The 19285-nt window shown below is 42.3% G+C and overlaps 1 protein-coding gene across 2 annotated transcripts in view; it reads left to right on the forward strand.

The window, feature by feature from the left end:
• prkcab (protein kinase C, alpha, b) overlaps positions 1-19285 on the forward strand; it is a 90603-nt gene that overhangs the window by 18243 nt on the left and 53075 nt on the right. For both annotated transcript variants that reach the window (XM_030789861.1, XM_030789862.1), the window contains exon 3: positions 11554-11636. In XM_030789861.1, the coding sequence (XP_030645721.1) occupies positions 11554-11636 (83 nt within the window). The remainder of the gene's footprint in view (positions 1-11553; positions 11637-19285) is intronic.

Raw genomic sequence — 19285 nt, forward strand, 5'->3', positions numbered from 1 at the left:
ACCCTTTTCTGCTTTGAAATCTGGGGGTGTGCGTAATTTGATGGTGCTCAAGAATGAAAAAAAAAAATTTGAATAGGAGTGGGCATGACTGTGTGTTCTTGTGTGTACATGTGTAAGTGTGAGGACTTTTGTGTTTCTGCGTGTGTGTCCCAGCCTTGGGGGTGCATGGTTCCCTGGAGATCTGGTTCTAGGGAAGAATATTTCTGTCACTAAGCACCTAGAGGGAGGCTCAGACGCAGACAAACACAGGGTTTAATTTTCATGGCATTGACTTCACTGCCCACGCCAGTGAAAGAGCAGAACCGAGAGACAGAGAGAGAGAGAGGGCTCCCAGCATCCACTGCTGCTCATCTAGACCCTCCCACTTTGCAAGTGCAAGAGAGTAAAGAGATGTCAGTAAAAGTGGGAAGGCAATGCTTAAAAGATGGGAGGAAAGAGACCATGTCAAGAAAAGGAGTGTTAAATGAAAAACAGTCTTATAGAGTGAAAGGGAGAGTTAACAAGAGAAGATTTTTTAATTGGTGCCTGTTCACCTATTCAGGCAATGCTGCTGAGTCACAGAGAGAGTGGTGTGCACAGCATGCAGCTGCAGATACTGTTTGTTTATTTATTTATTTATTTAGTCTATTGTCATGCTGATTGCTTTCATGTGAAATTGTTGCTCACCCAGATGCATTTTGCAACCATTCCTGGTGTGCTTTGCCTTATGTTCATCTTGAATGCCATTGACATTGTACTGATGGATTTTCAACTAAACAGCAGGTTAACAGAAAGTCGGAATACGTGACTTCTCGCTTTAAACTTTACAGAGACGAGAGTCAAGGAGCCTTTACCTGTCCTTCCAAATTAGCGTGTGCATTTTTGCATGTTCTAAACGTCAAAAGCATTTCATCAGCTGGGTTTCCTTCCCTCATCAAGAACCCTGTTGCCACGGTGACCTAATGCCTAGCCCTTTTTAAATCTGTGTGTGTGAACTAATGAGACAGCCAGACAGGCCGCATACAGTAGCAGCAGCAGGGGGACACCGTGCCGTTCTCATCGATTTTCTGCCTCTGTCGAGCTCCTGTCAGAGTCGGTCTCACCCCAGCATGCCACAGAATGGTTTTTTCACGGTCACTGGGGAAATCCGTCAAGTGACTGGACTAGACTATGTCACACCTGTACTGTCTGATAGACAAGAGGAATGAACTTAGTTCACACATTAATGGAAAGTCATGCTGGATCGGAGATGTTGTCTAATACTTCGATAGCAAAAGGAAATTTTTCTCTCTGACGTAAGACGTCGTTTGTTCATGGTGGGTCATGTGAAGAAAGACGTGAACACGGATGACATCACCATCTAACAGCATCTCTTCTGTCACTCATGCAGAAGGGTTGAAAGGAAAAAAGTTGAAATTGGAAAGGAATTGCTTGGCACTGTGGATGTTGTGATTTCAGTTAATGCCCAAAAAAAAGGTGTTGATGACATAAACTGCCCTGTAAACCGTAAACTTTATTGGCCACACTCAGGATAAACAGAGCAATGGAAAAACAATATGTAGAATCACAGATGCTTCATATAATAATTATGTTTGCCAAGTGCCGAAGCCCACGTCAAGGTTTTAACACTCTGACATTTATCGGGGAGTAAAGATGCCTTCATGGTTTATAGATATAAATTATACCGTGGAATGTGTAGGAGTGATCTCATTTTTCTCTTCATTCTGCAATTCCCCTCTTAGACCTATCTTACGTCAAGCTTTCGTTGGAGTATGTGCGTGTGTTTTTGATGTTTTATGTTTTGTTTTCTTGTTGTTGTATTTTTTTTCTTATTCGTAGTCTTTCAGTCTGATGTAGTTTTTTTGCTTTTTTTTCTTAATGTGATTCAGATCTCTCTCTTCGTGACCTCTGATGAGTGTAGACAGTTAGGATCAGTAAGGATAGTCTCTCTGTGGATTCATAGCTCCGTGCTTTCCTACAGGCTGTCAGTAGAAAGAGGCCGAATGTATGGTGATTAAAAGAAGACTTCAGCTGTGAACAGTCTTAGGGAATCAAGCAGTGAGGACCAAAAGAGGAGGCCGCTCTGTCATGCTCAGTGAGGATGAAAGGCTCCTCGTAGAATGGTGATATCTCAAAATGAGGAAATAGAGACTCTACGGAGAGAGGCAGCTCCCTCTCTCTCTTTGCTGTATCTGTATGTCTGTTTACTCTTTACTGTCTTTGTTCAGGTGACTTTGTGATTTATATTATACGCACTAGAACTGCAAAAAAAAAAAAAAAAAGTCCCTGTATTTTGTATGACGACATATCAGATAAACAGTTTATTTCTCAAAGTTTCATCTATATTAAAATCCATTCATTCATCCATCCATCCATCCATCCACCCACCCATCCGTTCATCTTTTTTCCATTCATTCATTCGCTCATTTATTTATTCATTATATTAATGAGCCAAAAAGAAGTGAATCAAAAGCCATGCGTCTGAAGTGTTTGGACAGTCTGAAGTGAGACATGCCTGTGTGCACTCTTGGTCCTCAGGATGACTTTACTCCTCATCTGGGATCTGTGTCACTTCTGCTCCTCTGCTGTTGCTCTATTATGGGCCTAAAAGGGGCTCCTTGTTGTAATGATCTATGCTGATAATCTCAAACTGTACTGTGTTCAGACATGTACAACTATGATTATGCCTCTATTTTCTGTTAAACAGACATTTCTCAGAGATGGGGATGATTTCAGGTTTTCTCTATTTTTTTTTTTATTATTATTATTAGCTCTGTTTCCTAGATGGAGATGGACATGTGCTCTTGTGGCAACAGTCATCCAGCAGCTGATACACTTGTGAAAAAATTTAGGATTAAAATTTCTCAATTACGACTCGTGCTAACAGGCTTTAAAGCTGCTTAAGTAATCAATCTGAAACAAAAACATATTTCCATCATGTTTTCTTCATACTTGTCCTGCAGTTTTTTTTCCCCCCACAAAGCTTATGGCTTGTTACCCAAAAGGGTAAAGCAATACTGCAGATATATTCTATCATATTTCCATCCTTAATAAGGATTTAAAGTATTTTATCCACAATAATTGAGGAAATGGAAAAAAAAATAAGTGGAAAAACTAACAAACAATTTGCTGTAAGCTTACAGTCAAAAATCTGCCTACACACATTTTCCACCTTAATCATCAGGTAGATTTGATCAACTATGCTTTGATTGGCATAGATTTCATACCTTTAGCCCAAATTATTTAGCTAAGGATCTACCGCAAACAGACTTACGCCTACTTCCTCAACTCACTCATTTTCTGTAACTCTACCCACTTGCCAAGATTATTCTAGACAGTCTGTTTTAGACAAGAATGTAGGCAATTGTACCACTTCTTTCATTTTCAAACTCTCAGTGCAGAAGCCTGGATGAGTAATACTCATGTGTTTTGTGTTCTTTGTTTATGGGTTTGTTGTGTTTTTTCTTCGTTCTCAATTTAAATTCAAAGCTGGTGACACAGTGCTAAAATATCTAATAGTCAGATTCCACATCACTAGCTGGCCCCGAACTTCTCACGATGGCAGAAAAGTATTTGAAATTAAAATGAAGGTTTACTCCAGTGTTATATAAAAAAAGACAAGTTGACTGTAATTTTTTTAGACCTTGATGACTGATTTTCCCCCCTGGTCATTTTAGAAGGTTGTGTAATATTGTTATTTTGTTTTACTAACACTTTAGCTATGACTGTGTGATACGTGTCTCCCAGCACTCTCATGAGTGGCACAGATTAACCAACAAGCAATCAGCAAGTGTTTTTCTTACATAAACCCAGAAATAAGGGATGAATTATGAGGGACACACACAACAAGAAATGAAAATGTAACAAGGGAATAAATTGTTTCACAAATTTACTTGAACTCAACAATAATATGGTTTGTAAACAAGAGGATTCCTGAGAGTTCTTTAATGGGGTCAGACTTGCTGATCGTGTGTTAGAGAGATTGCCAGAATTTTAATGCTGAAAATGAAGTGTTATAATTTACTAAACAAAATTATTCCAATAACAATGAGGCTTCACTGAATTTCTTTTATTTGTTTATTTTTTTGGCTCAGTTTATAATGATCCAGGGACATACTTACAGACATTAGCTTTTCACTCACTAAGAAAGAACAGTCATCTTGACTGTTTAGGCAGGGTTACAGTTACAGGAGAGAGGTTGTCCCTGACCACATCCCCTCGTGGTTATTATAGCCCCTACCTCAGTAACCGTGACAGTTCCCTTAGCAGACAGCAGCCTGAGGGTCCATTGTTTGCACTTGTCTTTCTCTATGAACCTTTACAATCCCCTCATCATTGCCACAGTGACCGGGCCCAATTGCACATGGTTAACAGCCCCTCCAGCCCCCCCACCCCGGCCCAGCCCCGTTTAAAAGTGACTCACTTGGCATTCCTCAAATTAGGACACTGAAACAGCATCAGTGTTTACACCCAAATTACTCCTTCCCGCTCCCCAGTTTATCCTCCCGTTTGAGCTGGTGCCTGGTCATTACGAGCCAAATGGAAACGGCTCTATTCAAACCAGAGGCAGACAGCTCTATCTTTAGCCCGTTTGAAAGGGCCTTCGTCTCATTCATTTTTAGTTTCTTTCTCAGAACATGTGGCAGCGCTTATTTACGGCCGCTGAATGCTGCCAGAGTCTTTGGTTATTGCTAATTGCTGCTAATATAAAATGCCTACGTTAATGCAGAAGTTCACGGAAATCCCTGAAAACCGTGCATCTGTCTTTTTCTTTACAGTGCCTTCAAATGCATTATCTGTTTGGGGGGGGGGGGGGGGGGGGCAAGGCCACAGCGCTTTAGTAATTCTTAGAGGACAACAGTTGCTCACTAAGTGTTTTCTGAAGTAAGCTCTCATTTTTTTAAGTAGCCCAGTACAACAATATCCTGCTTTGTATATTTGTTTTAAAGTTGACACGAAGGACGAATGAAAGTGATACATGATTTGGTGTCATGCTCTCTTTGCACCAACCACATATTCACCACAAAACTCCTTCCAAAAAAATCCATCAAGAAAAAAAAACCAAAACAAAACGTTTTTGCATAGCAAACGGCGTGGTAGTAAAGCGTCTGCAGATGCCGGGAAGGAAGCGTAGGGCGACGCGAAGACAATGAAACGCAGCTGCGAGACTACCGTCCACCTACCTGACCCGGTCCGTTTCCATGGAAACCAATTTGTGACAGCTGGGTGACAAACAGTTGTAAGCGTGCCCACGCTTATTTATGGAGATGTTCCGTGCTCACAGTCAGATGTTTCAGTCAGGAGAGTGGAGGCTGTGACTGTGTTGTGGGGTCAGGGGGATGTGGTGGGGATCGTGGAGGAACATCCTATTCAAGTCTGTGCCAGCACACAGAATGGAACAATGAAGTTTTTTAGTGCTTCAGTATGCTCCATTTCCTGCTGAGAACACAACCCTGAGATTACTGAGAGAGAGCCCTAGCCCTAACAGGTTGTTTACGTGGCGTTTTGTGGTTATGCCGTTGGTTTTGTTTTTTTGCGTGTGTGTGTGTGTTTTTTTATTTTTTGTTGTTGTTTTTTTTTCTTTTTTTCATTGCTTGGAGAACGCTTGGTGCAACCAGCAGGTTGCTTTTGCTGTTTTGTGTTGAGATATTGTGTGAGGTTATGGGTGTGTTTGTCTCGTGCATGTTTGTGCACATCTGTGCATATCTGCATGTAAAAAAATGTGTGAGTGTGTGTGTGTGAGTGTGTGTGTGCGTGTGTGTGTGTGTGTGTTCTATTCCTTTTGAAATGTGGTATAAGGACACAGTGCTAGCTAGGGGCTTACCACTGAAAGGCTAGCATTACAGTGTGTTTTGGGGATTAAGTGACTCTGAGGACTGTAAACAACAGGCTGGTGCAGTCTCTCTGTACAGCTTAACTCAGTATGTTACATGAAGCCCATGAAAGTTTGACGAGAATTTGACACACAGCCATGGAGTAGAACTTGACATGTTTGCCATTGTTGGAGAGAACCTGAAATGAGCAGTATCCCGAACTCAGAGTACAGTGTGTGTGTGTGTGTGTGTGTGTGTGTGTGTGTGTGTGTGTGTATGTGTGTGTGGCCCTGGGTGTACAGGCCTGTGTCTGTGTGTTGACAGGGGTGTGTATTACCCAGCTCCATCAGAGAAAGCGGTAACCCAATCCTGCCTGTGTCCTCAGAATGTCAGTTGAGCATGGCGTTCTTATCATGTGCCACTCAAGTGCCTGACACAGGCAGTAATAGCCAAGGATTACTGCTATCCAGCCTCCAGCAATGCCATCCAAGAGGGACTTCATCTGCTGCCTCAGTGCAAATCATCATCTGCTGCACTTTCTTTTTTTCTTCCATTCTTCTCTCTCTTTCTCTCTCTTTCTCTCTCTCTCTCTCTCTCTCTCTCTCTCTCTCTCTCTCTCTCTTTTCTTCTCTCTTTCTCTCTCTCTCTCTCTCTCTGTGGCCACTATTGACAGCAATATTGATTTGCAAGCCTGTGATTGTTACAGTGTCCCACCTGTGTAAAAGAGTTTCTTTAATAACACATCTTTGCACATTGATCCCTCTGCTAGAGTGGTTTCTGTCAGCAGTGGCAACAGATTATCTCCTATTGGACCTGGTTCTGGAGCTGGTGGTCAGTGTGATGAAACTAAGATGCTATTTAAGAGCCATCCTGGTCTCCCTCTCTCTGCTGTGGTCAGTGTGGCAAAAACCGCTGCTCTGGCGCAGTGTGACAGGAGTCCAATCAGTTTTGTAATCCCATTAAAAGTGATTTGAGGATTTCCAACAGTGTTAGATTAGCACCACATAATCCAGACTCTAAAGGATGCTTTCAGACCCCTGATAAACTCAGGCAGTGAGAGAGATAGAGCGATAGACTGAGAGAGAGAGAGAGAGAGAGAGAGAGGGAAAGAGAGGTGTAAACACGGTATGGATGCCAGAGAGCAGGGCTCAGTAAGCAGCTTTGTGACGCCTTATCTGCTCGCCTCGGCTGTTTAGCTCAGAAAACAAAGCCTGCGGTAATTAATCATAACTGGCTCTGAAGATTCTGCCCCTCCCATTGTCACAGCTGTTGTAATACCAACCATCAGGGCTAAATCTGCCATTAGGGCAAATATTTTAAAACAGCAAATTTATCATTACAGTAATGACAGACAAGTACATGCATTTATTGAGAAACAGCAATGAGAAGCTAGAGAAAGGGATTTCAGACACACAGGGACAGTCTGATTGCTGTAGTGAAGACTCGCCGCTATCTTTAGATGTCGACAGACACACACGCAATCACACACACACACACACACATGCCTGCTTTAATGAGTGTACTTTTTGAGGCTGTCAAGTCATGGTGTGTGTGTTTGTGTGTGTGTGTGTGTGTGTGTGTATGTCTTTGTGTGTGAGTATATGTGTGAGTGCATGCTCATATGTACGTGTGTGTGGGTGCATGCTCATGTATGTTGCCTTTGTATGTGTGTGTGGACGTCATGAGTAGGCGAGAGGAGGTTCCCACAGTCGCAACCCACTGGAGTGTGACTAACCCCTCATAAGCCCCTCTGAGTCTCTCTCTCTCTCTGTGTGTCTCTCTCTCTCTCTCGCTCTTTGTCTCGCTCTATCTCTATCTCTCTCTCTCTCTCTATCTCTCTCCATCTCCTTATCTCTCTATCTCTCAGGGATTTAACCATCAAGGCCTTGCTTTTGTCAGAGATGACCACTGTTGTAACTCCATTTCTTTGCAGCAGCTGAGGTGGAGGAGGTTGCAGTCTTACTCTAATATAGCTGAATCATCCTTAAGTGCCTGCTGCCCTACACTTCAACCCCCACAATCTAGAGATGCTGCCTGTATTTTTCCATCTGCATTTTTTGCCTGCTCTGAACTTTGCCCAGTGACTTAACGCTGTTTCGGGGTGTCTAGGCAGTGAATAAACAGCGACAGGGCAGAGTGGGGGGCGGGGGGGAAGGGGGGGGCAGGGATTAAGCAGCACATCCGTATCACACAGACACACACCAAGATCTCCTCACTGAGCTGTGGTAAGCTTGACAGGGCCTCTCAGAAAGAGGAAGAAGAGGCGAGAGTTTTAGCCTGCTCTTCCTCTCCGGTGCTTTAGCTCAGCAGAGAGGCTGAGCGGCTGCACTTGGATCAGTCGTGCCGTTTCTCTGGGTGTTACCAGTTTGTCGTTGATGTCTGGAATAAAAACTCAAATCACCCTTAGTCACCGGGTACCACAGTCATATTTTTTACTCCATACTTTAGCACTGTACTTGTGCTAACATTAGTTTTCTATTGTTTTCTGACACCTTGGGCTGAGTTTAAGAAGCGAAATAAATCCAGGGCTGAAAGTCGTCCATAATAACTCAAATAAATCTCATTGCTAATTAAGGGACCAAGGAAAGCTTGCCAGACAACAGTGTGTGTGTGTGTGTGTGTGTGTGTGTGTGTATGTGTGTGTGTGTATGTGTGCGTATGTGTGTGTGTGTGTGTGTGTACATACATGCGAGCCTCTTTTGCCATCTTTCTATTCATCTATTCCATCAAGAAAAAAGCAGCAGGTGCCGAACTCTGAAGAGGCATAAATCATCTCAGGCCATATTCGCTGAGCTTTTGATTCCTCTCCTTTTTTTGGCTACTGTACACGAGGGAGATGAATTCCCAGTTCCCTCACCACAGAGAAACAGACCAGCTTCATCTCCCTCAAACTCAGCTCCTCTCAGTATTGACTACACAAACAGGAACATTGACATCTTCATAGGGATGTGAGGATCATAGGGGGAGATGTTCAAGATAAACATGTAAGAAATATCAATACCAAAAAAATAAATAAATAAAAAAATACCAGATGCCAAAAATATCAGCATCACAACTCAGCACCAATGCTATTTATAGGAATGCCCAATTCAATCTGACTCTGACTCCAAAAATCTGACCCTAAAAATCTTTTTTTTTTCCTCTCTAACAGATTTTTCCAGATTTCATTAGGCAAGTCTAGAATCCCATTGTGCCTGTCTCCACACTGTAGTGCTCATTCTTCGTGATCATTCAAGAGCCATTGAAAAGTCACCTCCAGAGAGGAGACAGTGGGTCCGTAATCAGAGACTCAGCCCCCTCCTGCCAGGCCAAGGACTTTGTACGAATTACGCCATCCTCCAATTACACTCTCCATTACCCATTTCCCAACAGCATTTACTCTCTGAACAGTTCTCCTCTGAATAGGGAGCATTGTGTCGTAGGATGGGGAGAGAGAGACAGAGAGAGAGAGAGAAAGAGCTTGAAGATACCATTATTAAGCAGATGAGATGGTGACCTATTTTAGGCATGTCTGCCTATGATATTGATTGAAGCTGCTATTGATTTTTTTTTTTTTTTTTTTTTTTTTAGTAAATCTGCATTACACCGTCTACCCCCCCTCGCTCTGTCATGCGGAGTCCTTGGAGGGCGGATTGAGGAAAGGTCACACGGCAAGAGGGCCGAAGCGTCTGTCCCTCTATTTAAATATGCCTTGGCATTTGTGCTCAACACTCTTTGTGCTGTGGGCTCCTGGGGTGAGACCCAGAGAGTAAAGTAGAGTAGACGTCTACCTGTGGAACTGAGACGCTTAAAGTCGCAGATTGCCTTTTTCAAGGCATATATTTGATTTAGCAAAATGTCCTGCTTTCATAGAACGAATGGGAATCTATTACGAGGTTCTGCGCCTACGTCACAGAAACATCAGATGGTGACTCAGATGTTCAGATGACATCAGCCTGTTACCTATGAAGAGGGGGGGACTTAAACTCTTTTGTCTGGGGCATGTTGATTTATATTTTGGTGGACGGGCATTTTCCCGGGTAAACGGAAAGATGTGAGGGAACTGAGTGTTCCTGACGGGTGGTGCGGCTTGACCCAGCGGGAGGGGAGTGAAGCATTGTGGGAGGTGGTTGTTGATGGCTCTAATGAAGACGCGGGGGCTTGCGGGCAGACACACAGCAGGACACACTGCTCTGTTTGAGTCGGCCCCTTCGGCATCTCCTCCATCAAATCAATCAGCATTGTGTGTGTGTGTGTGTGTGTCTGTCTGTCTGTCTGTCTGTCTGTGTCAGTAGTGTCCCAGTAGAATGTCCTTTGAAGTGAGCTGACTTCATTTACTTTACTGTAGATTTGGGTATGTGGGTGTTTGCACCGTATTAAAGTAATTGCTCCCAAAACTCCAATTATAGCTCAACATATACTTAAGGCTATAACAGGCACAGTGACTTTTGAATGACTTTTTCTTAGTGCTGTCATATTCACCAAACACCAACAAATCACAGCGTGCTTCAGAGTTGACATCCCAAAAAACACACAGCAATCAGTGATTAACAGTATTACCTTTAAAGAAAGTAGGGCAGATGTCAGTTTAATCTTGAATCTATAATGTAGTTCATATTATCTTTACAACAGAGCTCTGGATTTATACCATTTTAACTGTTTGCTCATTCAGTGATGAGAACACATGTTTTGGATGCTATATATCTGAATGAGTGCTGTGGATTGAAACAAGAGAGCTATATCCCTGATAGACGGAAGAATACAGAGGTTGATTGACATGTGCCTGTGTTGATTTGTAATCTGTTCCATTCTGGCTGATTGCTGTGTGACTGATGGGAATGAATCCTGAGAGGCTGATGACAGAATCTAGATGGATTGGAGGGATTCCCGGGGTGGTGGTGTTTTGCACCAGGCATTTGGAGCGATTATGTTGCCTTGACCAGTGACACATGCCAATAGCCATTAAGGGGCTCCACCACAGTGAGGCCAATGCGCCACTCTACGCTATCTCTAACATAATGGCCACGACACAGAGAAGCTGCAGACAGGCAATCAGGAAATGTCAGAGGGTAACTGTAAAGCTATCGCTGTGTCTTTACTCACCTGTCCATATGACATCGCAACAAGTCAGAAAATAAATACACAGTTAAGAACGATTTGCTCTTGCCATTGTTGTGGTGTAATGTGAAGCTTTGCAGATGTCTTTAGGTAAAGAGCTGCCATGCTTATATTGTTTCTTATGGGTGCGGAGTTAGACTAAAGAATGGCTATTAACAGTTTGTTAAATGATGACATGAGGTATCTGTTGTTGCTAATAGAGAGAGAGCTAGAAAAGTAGTTGGCAGCTGTGACATTCTCACTTGGAGAACATGTGATGCCAGCAGCCTCTGTGGATCTATCATCAAACATATTATTGTAGCCATAATGCAGAACTCTCACATTTTCAGACACATTTTCAAGAGCCTCTGGTGTACTACATTTGTGTGTGTGTGTGTGTTTGTGTGTGTGTGTGTGTGTCTGCTCTATATCTGAGCTATATCTGATGCTTGCAACATTTCTGGAATAACAACTTCTTTAGTAAAGTGTGTGTAGTAGTTTATATACAATCCTTTGTTGCTGAATGTTGTGCTTGATATCTAATTTCAGTGACACAATGATTTTGTAAGTTTCTCACCTGCCTGTTTGTGAAAGTTATTTTCCCTTATGCAGACATTAATGCTAAACATGGTCACAGAGCTCATATAGCAGGCCCAGCTTACCTCTCTGCCTTTCTTCTTCACAGTCTGCTGTTTTGTGGTCCACAAAAGGTGCCATGAATTTGTCTCATTCTCCTGCCCTGGGGCAGACAAGGGGCCAGACACAGACGTGAGTACCCCCACAATCTCTCTCTCTCTCTCACACACACACACACATTTTCAAATCTCATCCTCATAAATGTTGCACATTCTCATAAATGTCAGCTTGTCCTGCAAAGAAAATGCAACATAGCATGTAATATCCATGTCCACTCAATGTCAGAATCAATTGGCGGACATGTGGGTTTCATGCTCTTTTGTAGACCAATGCTTCTGTAACTGGCCTAACAGAAGACACGCATGCACACACGCACATACAAAGACACGCACATGCACACACACACGCACACACACAGACACACACATGCACATACACATACACACATACACATGTTCACACACACACACGCACACACACACACAAACAAGCTGGATGTTCAGATGATTCCCTCTCTCCCTCCTACCATGTGAAGGGCAGCTCAGTTTTGGGTCTGGTTTCCCGCTGGCCTTGTGTCCTTGGTTAGATAAGCGTGGGTGGTCAGTGTAGGTCAAGCATGCCCCCATGGCGCTGGTTATGCCCATGCTCTTGTTTATACTGTGATGTTGATGGTATTTATTTTGCTCTGTGTGTGTGTGTGTGTGTGTGTGTAAAGTGAAATGTGCTGCTATGGTCCCTCGGTCCCCTCTGGTTGTGGCTCGCTCACAGGCAATATTTGATTGCTCATGTACAAACATAAACAACAAACACAGCCAATTATATGTTTATGGGCTTGCTAGCACTCAATGCGAGCTTTAGACTCTAGATCTTGTTAATGAATGATTGTATTGAAAGAATATACCATGCTTTTGTTTTGTTAATGGGTGCAAAGAAAAAAGTTGTAGGGATGGATTTGAAGCCTTTGGTTTCCAGATCAAGCCTCAATCATTTTCATTGTCAGTTAACCACAACAAATGATTATTAATGGTAATTTAAATGACTGCTTTGGTATTGTGCACTATTGTATCCATAGAATAACGGTTGAGCGTTGGGACAAAAGCTGATTTATTTGATAGCTGTCTTTGTCATCTCAACTGTGGCGTGGCCTACTTTGTATGAGACAACAGAGGCTTAATTACACCCACAGTTTATACTGTTCATTGTGTAACATTTCTTTCTTTCTTTCTTTCTTTCTTTCTTTCTTTCTTTCTGTCTTTCTCATGTCACAGTGTGGATTTTCACAACACATACATATACATACTGCGTTTGTTTGTGTAAGTATGTGTAAGTACTATATAGATCTATAGTTGTTAGACACACTCACACACACATTGGCACCTTTCTGTCTCTCTGATATATTACCCTCAGTTCCACAACCCCTCCAGCACATCCACATCCTCTAGTTACTGGACATGTGTCGGCTGTTCCGTTCTCGGTGTTGGTGGTGTGAGTTGTTATTGTGACACGGGGAGGGGGCTGCAGATGGTGGAGAATGAGTAGTCTGAGTCACTGTGACTGCTCACCCATCTCCAACTGAGTGGAGACACTGACTCCTGCCTGCACAGAAGCCCTTGGCCTGGCCCGCGGCCCTACGGCTTCGCTGGAGTCCGTCACAACCCTGAGTGTGACTCATTTTTCTCTGACGCCCGACTCTTTCACTAGCTTTTGATCCAGTAGTTCAGCTGGGCACATTAACACCCTTCTCCCTAACCCAAGCCTTCATACATCTACACTGTGTAAAATGTAGACTACAGAGCTAAAAAAGCAAAGTTGCGACACATCGCTGGTTCAGCTGTCAGTTAAGCCGAGGCGTCTCAGCTGTGTAATGTAAAATGCATGTAAAAGTGACAGTTTATGTGCAGGAAGAACAACTGTGAAACATAGAAAATATAAGGAATGTAATCGGTACCGGCTGAATCAATCATTTCTGAACCTGGAGACGACTCGAATCAGTCACGAAACCTTTCTAAAAACATACATTAAATATTGTCTGCTGTTTCTCTTGCTTGGAAATCACTTGAAAAATGTCTTTGCAGATCAAATTTGAGAATTCCCTTGTACATTGAAGAGTACAGCTTCTGTAAAATAATTCCAAAACATTATTTATCCAAAGTGTTATTGCAGAGGCAGACTGTGTGGGCGACTGATCATAGAGATTTTGTCTTTGTTTTTAAACTTGTTGTGATTGTTTGCGTTGTAAATCTCTTGAAAATCCAGTATGAAACATCTGCGTTTAGTCAGTGGTACATTCGTTCCTAATGAAACAGCTGATGCTTTGAGGATTTTCTCCAAGTGATGCGTACAATGCAGATCAATGTGTTTTGCTCTCTCATGCTGTTTTTGACCTTTACATTTTTCTTCAGATGTTTTTTTTTTTGGGTATTGTGTACGAGACAGATTGATACAGATGACCCGCCACATCCCCAATGATTTTCCATTTATTCTCTCCTTCAGCTATCCTGTCAGACAGGTAAATTAATTGTTGGATTATCTTCCGTGTGAATTATTGCTCAAGATATTGGTTTAGGTTTGATCTGCAATGAAATATAACAAAGCAGTTTTTTTTTTTTTGGTGGGATGAGGATGTTTAATAATTATCAGTGTTTCTGATTAACTAATTTATTATTCATTCTATCATCTATGATGCATTAGTCTGTATTAACAGGCAAATCACATTAACAGAGTGTGAGTAACATTTAGTAATAACTAAATTAGTCTTTAAAATGAATTCAACCCTGACAGAGGGACAAATAAATTTATGTAAAAGGTTTAATAAGTTTAATTAAAAAAAAAAGCATATTAATTGTTAAAAACCATCAAATGAAACTGTGGTTGTGGATAAAGAAAAGCACTCTAATCCAAAGTGGATATAGGAATGCTGTGCGCTGTTCAGATTCGTGCAAGCACAAGCTAGTCCAAGGAAGTCCAGAGCATGCTGGAAATGACAGAATGAAAAGAGACAGGGGGAAATGTCTGTTGGGAAACAAGCGTCTTAGTCATGACTGTCCAGAATCTTTTCGTCTCTGCCCGTGCTGGCCCAGGCATTGCATGTGACTTTCTCCAGCATCAGCACCTTGTAGTATTAGCGCCCTGCTAAATGTGACACTTAAAGTGCTGACTGTGATCAGTCACACTCACACCATAAGGTCTTCCAGGCCGATTGTGGTAAATGGCATTTATGATGTCATTTTAAGTGTATCTTTAGCTCTCCCATCAAGGGAGCATTTTGGATGTTTTTGCTTGTCAATTCTCAAATGAGCCATCTTGTTTCGAAAGTTTTTAATTTGATTTATCACAAGCATAGGGTATGTCTGAGGTCTAATTTAAGATTTGGGAACTACCGTGAGGGTACAGTCAGTGGTAATAGCTGATGGGAATGGTACTGAATTGGGTAATCATTGGCCACGATTCCTACCTCTCCTCACATTTATTCCTGAATTTAGACATGGTCTACGACTTCACAGAGCTGGAGCAGCTTAATTGGCACGACAAACGGAACAAGCCATTTCATTACTCTTCCTCTTAAAGACCCGCTGCTCTCTCAAGAGTAGTGAGTAACCTTGGAGAAAATAGCCACATGGCAGGAATGTGCTTTGAAAGAACTTATTTGGAGATATGCGCATAATCAACGTGCTTAATCACCGGGAATCAAAGCATAACCTTTGGTTGATAATGGATTTGTGGTCGAAATATCAGTTTCTTTCTTTTAACTAAAGCGAACAACCGTTCCTCCATGGCCAGAGAAGATCTCTGTCTCTTCTGCTTGCCCCACCATGCAACAGTGCCCCTTTCACAATATGTTGGTCTGGCCCAAGAAAAGATATAACCTCCATGACATTAATTACATACCCTTTTTTTCACCGAGGTAGGATCTTTGGAGCCTGTAAAATAAATCACAGTTATAAGGTCAGAGTAATAAATTTGCGTTATTGGCTAACCTTAATGGCTAATGCCCTCAATGTGTTGTTTAACACTGATGTAATTCCCTTATATGGTTCCTCAGATGAACTTTGGTAGAGTGAAGTGTACAGCCCTCTTTTCCCTTCTCTCATGAGGCCTTGAAATCATTCTCATTGATCACTGTGCTTTTTGCAATTACATCTGGTCATGTTCAAAGATGTACTCAATAAGGGGCAGGCCTCTCTTGAGGCTTCCTGATAAACTAGTATGGATTTGTGCAGCTGTGTAATATGTCAGGTGCTGTCCATTTCTCGTTTTTTTTTCTAGCTGGTTCAACAAGAAAAGAAATACAGCAGGAGTTTTGAGTCAGAGAGAAAATGAAACGTTTATTCAACTTGGTGATGTTTATGTCGTTGTCCAGTTGTTTTCATTGATCCTATCACTTAGATTTGAAAGCGTCATTGGCAGAATGCCATATTTGATGCCAAAATCAACATGGAACACTTGTTGGATATTTAGTATTGAGAAATTACAGAATGAAAAATGTAGGCATGAATATTGGCTGTGTGAAAAGGAAATTATCTCAGGAAACAAGTCCTGCATGAGACTGATTTTCAATACATTCTTCCATAATTAAGTGGAAAAAAAAACAAAAAATGATTTCATTCTCCTCTTAAATGCTTCGTTAAATAACTTTACAGATCATTCTGACATATTTTACTGTTGCAAATTAGCAGAGATTGTATTGAGGACACCATCTGCCGAATGGACAGAGTTTGATTTCATTATTAAAGAATAAAACGCTGCCTCCTGTCATGTAGAAGCATAGAAGCTGTAGTGTGTGCTCTGGCACGCTGACAGATGGACACCCAAACCATGCCCAATCCGTGACTGCATAGCCCTGTCATTGGCTTTAGTGTGTCAGGCATGAGTGGGTCCCAATCGTGCATCTGCCCGGTACATGATAATGTTTAGCCTTGGCTCATCAAACCCGTCAGTAGGAGCTTGACATCCTACAGCATTCTCCTCCGTAGGAGCTCCTCTAGACCCCGTGCCTTAGCACAGCTTCTCCTGCTCCAGCAGAGGCACAGATGCTCACTTCCTAAACCTTATGCTCCTATCCCTATTACTCTCTCACTGAATATGTGTTCTCGTTCAGGTTGATTTGTGTTAACGCTATGAGATGGATGGATAAGGCACCTCTATATGGTCTGTAGTGAATATTCGTGATAGATTATTGAGCTGGTGAGACAACTGTAAAGTATCAACCCTGGGACCTGTTTTGGTTTCAAATCTGCTCGATATGAATATCCGCATTTTCCGGTCAGTAGATGCGCCACGTTTAAGTGTGAATTAAATCATTTTAACAGTGCGTAGGCTTTATCCCAGATGACAGGGATATTCCGCTGTTATTGAGAGGGGTTTTGTATTGTCTGCGGTGTTGGTTCTATCCTGTTCTATTTCCATATGGGAACAGTCTGTTTGAAGCAGGGATAGTGGGGGAGTCAAGGCTCAATGGAGTTGCATAAGTCAGAACATCCCATCCTGGCATTGCCTTGTGACTGACCAATAGAGAAGGATCTGTCTTGACAAGAAGATAGACACTTGCAACACCTGCATGAGCACTCAGTGGGCTGTAAAGCCTATGTGTGTGTGTGTGTGTGTGTGTGTGTGTGTGTGTGTGTGTGTGTGTGTTTGTGTGTGTGTGTGTTTCTGTGCATGCGGGCGTGTCCATGCCAGTGAGGGTTCTATGAAGCTGCTTTGTCAGTTCTATGCCAACTGTGTTTATGCTGTTCCTTAGACCCTGTCTTTGCTCTGGAAAGCTTTGCCTAGCTCTCTATGCCTGTCTGCCGCTCAACAAAGCAGACCACGAGAATTGATTTATTTCAACTTTTCATGGTCAGTAGGAATAGGTAAATGTTATTATGTATTAAATCTGTCTCTACCATCTAGTGAAGATCATCATTTTGTAGTGTGTAACTTTCCTGATGAAAGCCATTTCTATAATTAGAATGGTAGGGCTATGGGGAGAATGGTCTGACACAAGAGAAGCTAATGCTATCTGCTTTCTCCTGTGCTGCTCTCACCTATGTTCTCAGTACTGTGCAAAACTGTGAACACAGTAAGAGCTAATATCACTGCCTCAGACGTAGGGCCAGATTTGTAACTTGACGAATATAATATGTTATATCTTTTGTGCTATAATTTCTTTTTTTTATTCTGCAGTCTAAATGTAGAAGACCTGCGTTGTGAACATTGCTCCTTCCCATTAGGCCTTGGACAGAGACAAGAACATGTAACACATCCAATCTCGGACTGGTCTTCTTAGTTCTGCTTGACTGTCAGCTCTTTAGTGTGAGGATCTGAAATAACATCTCGGCTCATTAGTGCAGTTTTCACGGGACGAAGGTCCATGGGGGGATCTAATTTAGCCTGGCATTTGAGACCAGGCAGTATGCTGACAGACATCAGTAATACAGACAGAGAAGACTGTGTAGTATCCATGCCAACTATTAGAAATACATTTTTTTTGTTTTTCTTATTTGCTGTTGTGCTATCTGTCTGGCAATAGTCTGCTCACTGAGCTCCTATTGGCTGGCATCTGATGTCTCCACCCCCTATCCATTCTGCTAAATCTAAGGGGTTGGTTACCAAACCTATACCAGTTTTGTTTCTTGGATCTCTCAGTCTGCTGTCTGTCCTGTTGTTTGTCTGCCTTCATGTTTGATTAGCAGAGTTTGCTGTGGCTAAAGGGGACTGTCTTGTCTAAAGATACTGCATGCACATGCAAATGCTTAATATCCATTTGTAATGACTAAACTCGAAGGAGGCACATCCTATTTTAGCCTGTTCACATACAGGATACATTTTCAAAAAAATGCTTTCAGTCAGAGCCCTATTTTCATATCAGTGATATATCCTTTTAGTTTCTTCTACAACTCTAGAGCATATTAATACATTTTACCTCAAACCTTTACCTCTCTTTGCGTCTGCGTTTAGCAGGATTTTTGCCTCTTGCCAGGAGATTTGTCAAAGCTTGAAGATGGTTTGTACTGACTTCTATGCTGTCTCTTCGTCATATGTATCTTTGTATTTTATCAATGTAGCAAAATCCAGGTGCTTCAGCGCAGAAATGCAACCCCCCCCCCCCCCAACACACACACATATACACACACACACACACACACACACGTTAACACACAGTGTTATTTTCCCTCTCAGCTCTGTGGTCTCTAAAGGTTCTAAGGACAGACTGGCTTGTCATGGCTGCTGTGCGTGAAGCTGCTCTAAATGTGTTTGACTGGGTGCTGAAGCCTGTTTTGGCGTCATTGGAGGAAGAATGCGAGAGGCTGTCTGGCTTGTCTGCATTTGTGTTCTTATGCAGAAAAAGATTAAGGCCGTGGCTGCGGGCTAGTCTCTGTAGTCTGTGTTTCTACGGTGAGCTGAGGAGTGGGAGGCAGATGTGGGTTGGGGCCCTACAGGGGCCAACCGGGGCCATATTCACACACACACAGTCCCAGACCCCTTTACATCTCTCCAATTACAGCCATCCTCAGCGGATATTACAGAGAGGAACATACCAAAGTGAGGAGATACTGTAGAATAGGGGTGTTCTGATTCAGTCCTATTCAGAAACGTTTTTGGGACTGGTGTATGTACTCAGGTTTTTAGTCCTCAGATGAACATATTGATGTAACTTTTATCATTTTTTTAATATTATGTGAATTTTGTTGCTGATACTCATGAGGATATGGAAGAGTTACAGAATAGTAAAGACTAGAGACTTTGGCTTTTTTCAGTTCACATTCAGGCTGATAGTGTACAATGGTGAAAATTTACCA

Source organism: Chanos chanos, chromosome 13 (genome assembly GCF_902362185.1).
Source record: "Chanos chanos chromosome 13, fChaCha1.1, whole genome shotgun sequence".
In the NCBI taxonomy this organism is placed as follows: Eukaryota; Metazoa; Chordata; class Actinopteri; order Gonorynchiformes; family Chanidae; genus Chanos; species Chanos chanos.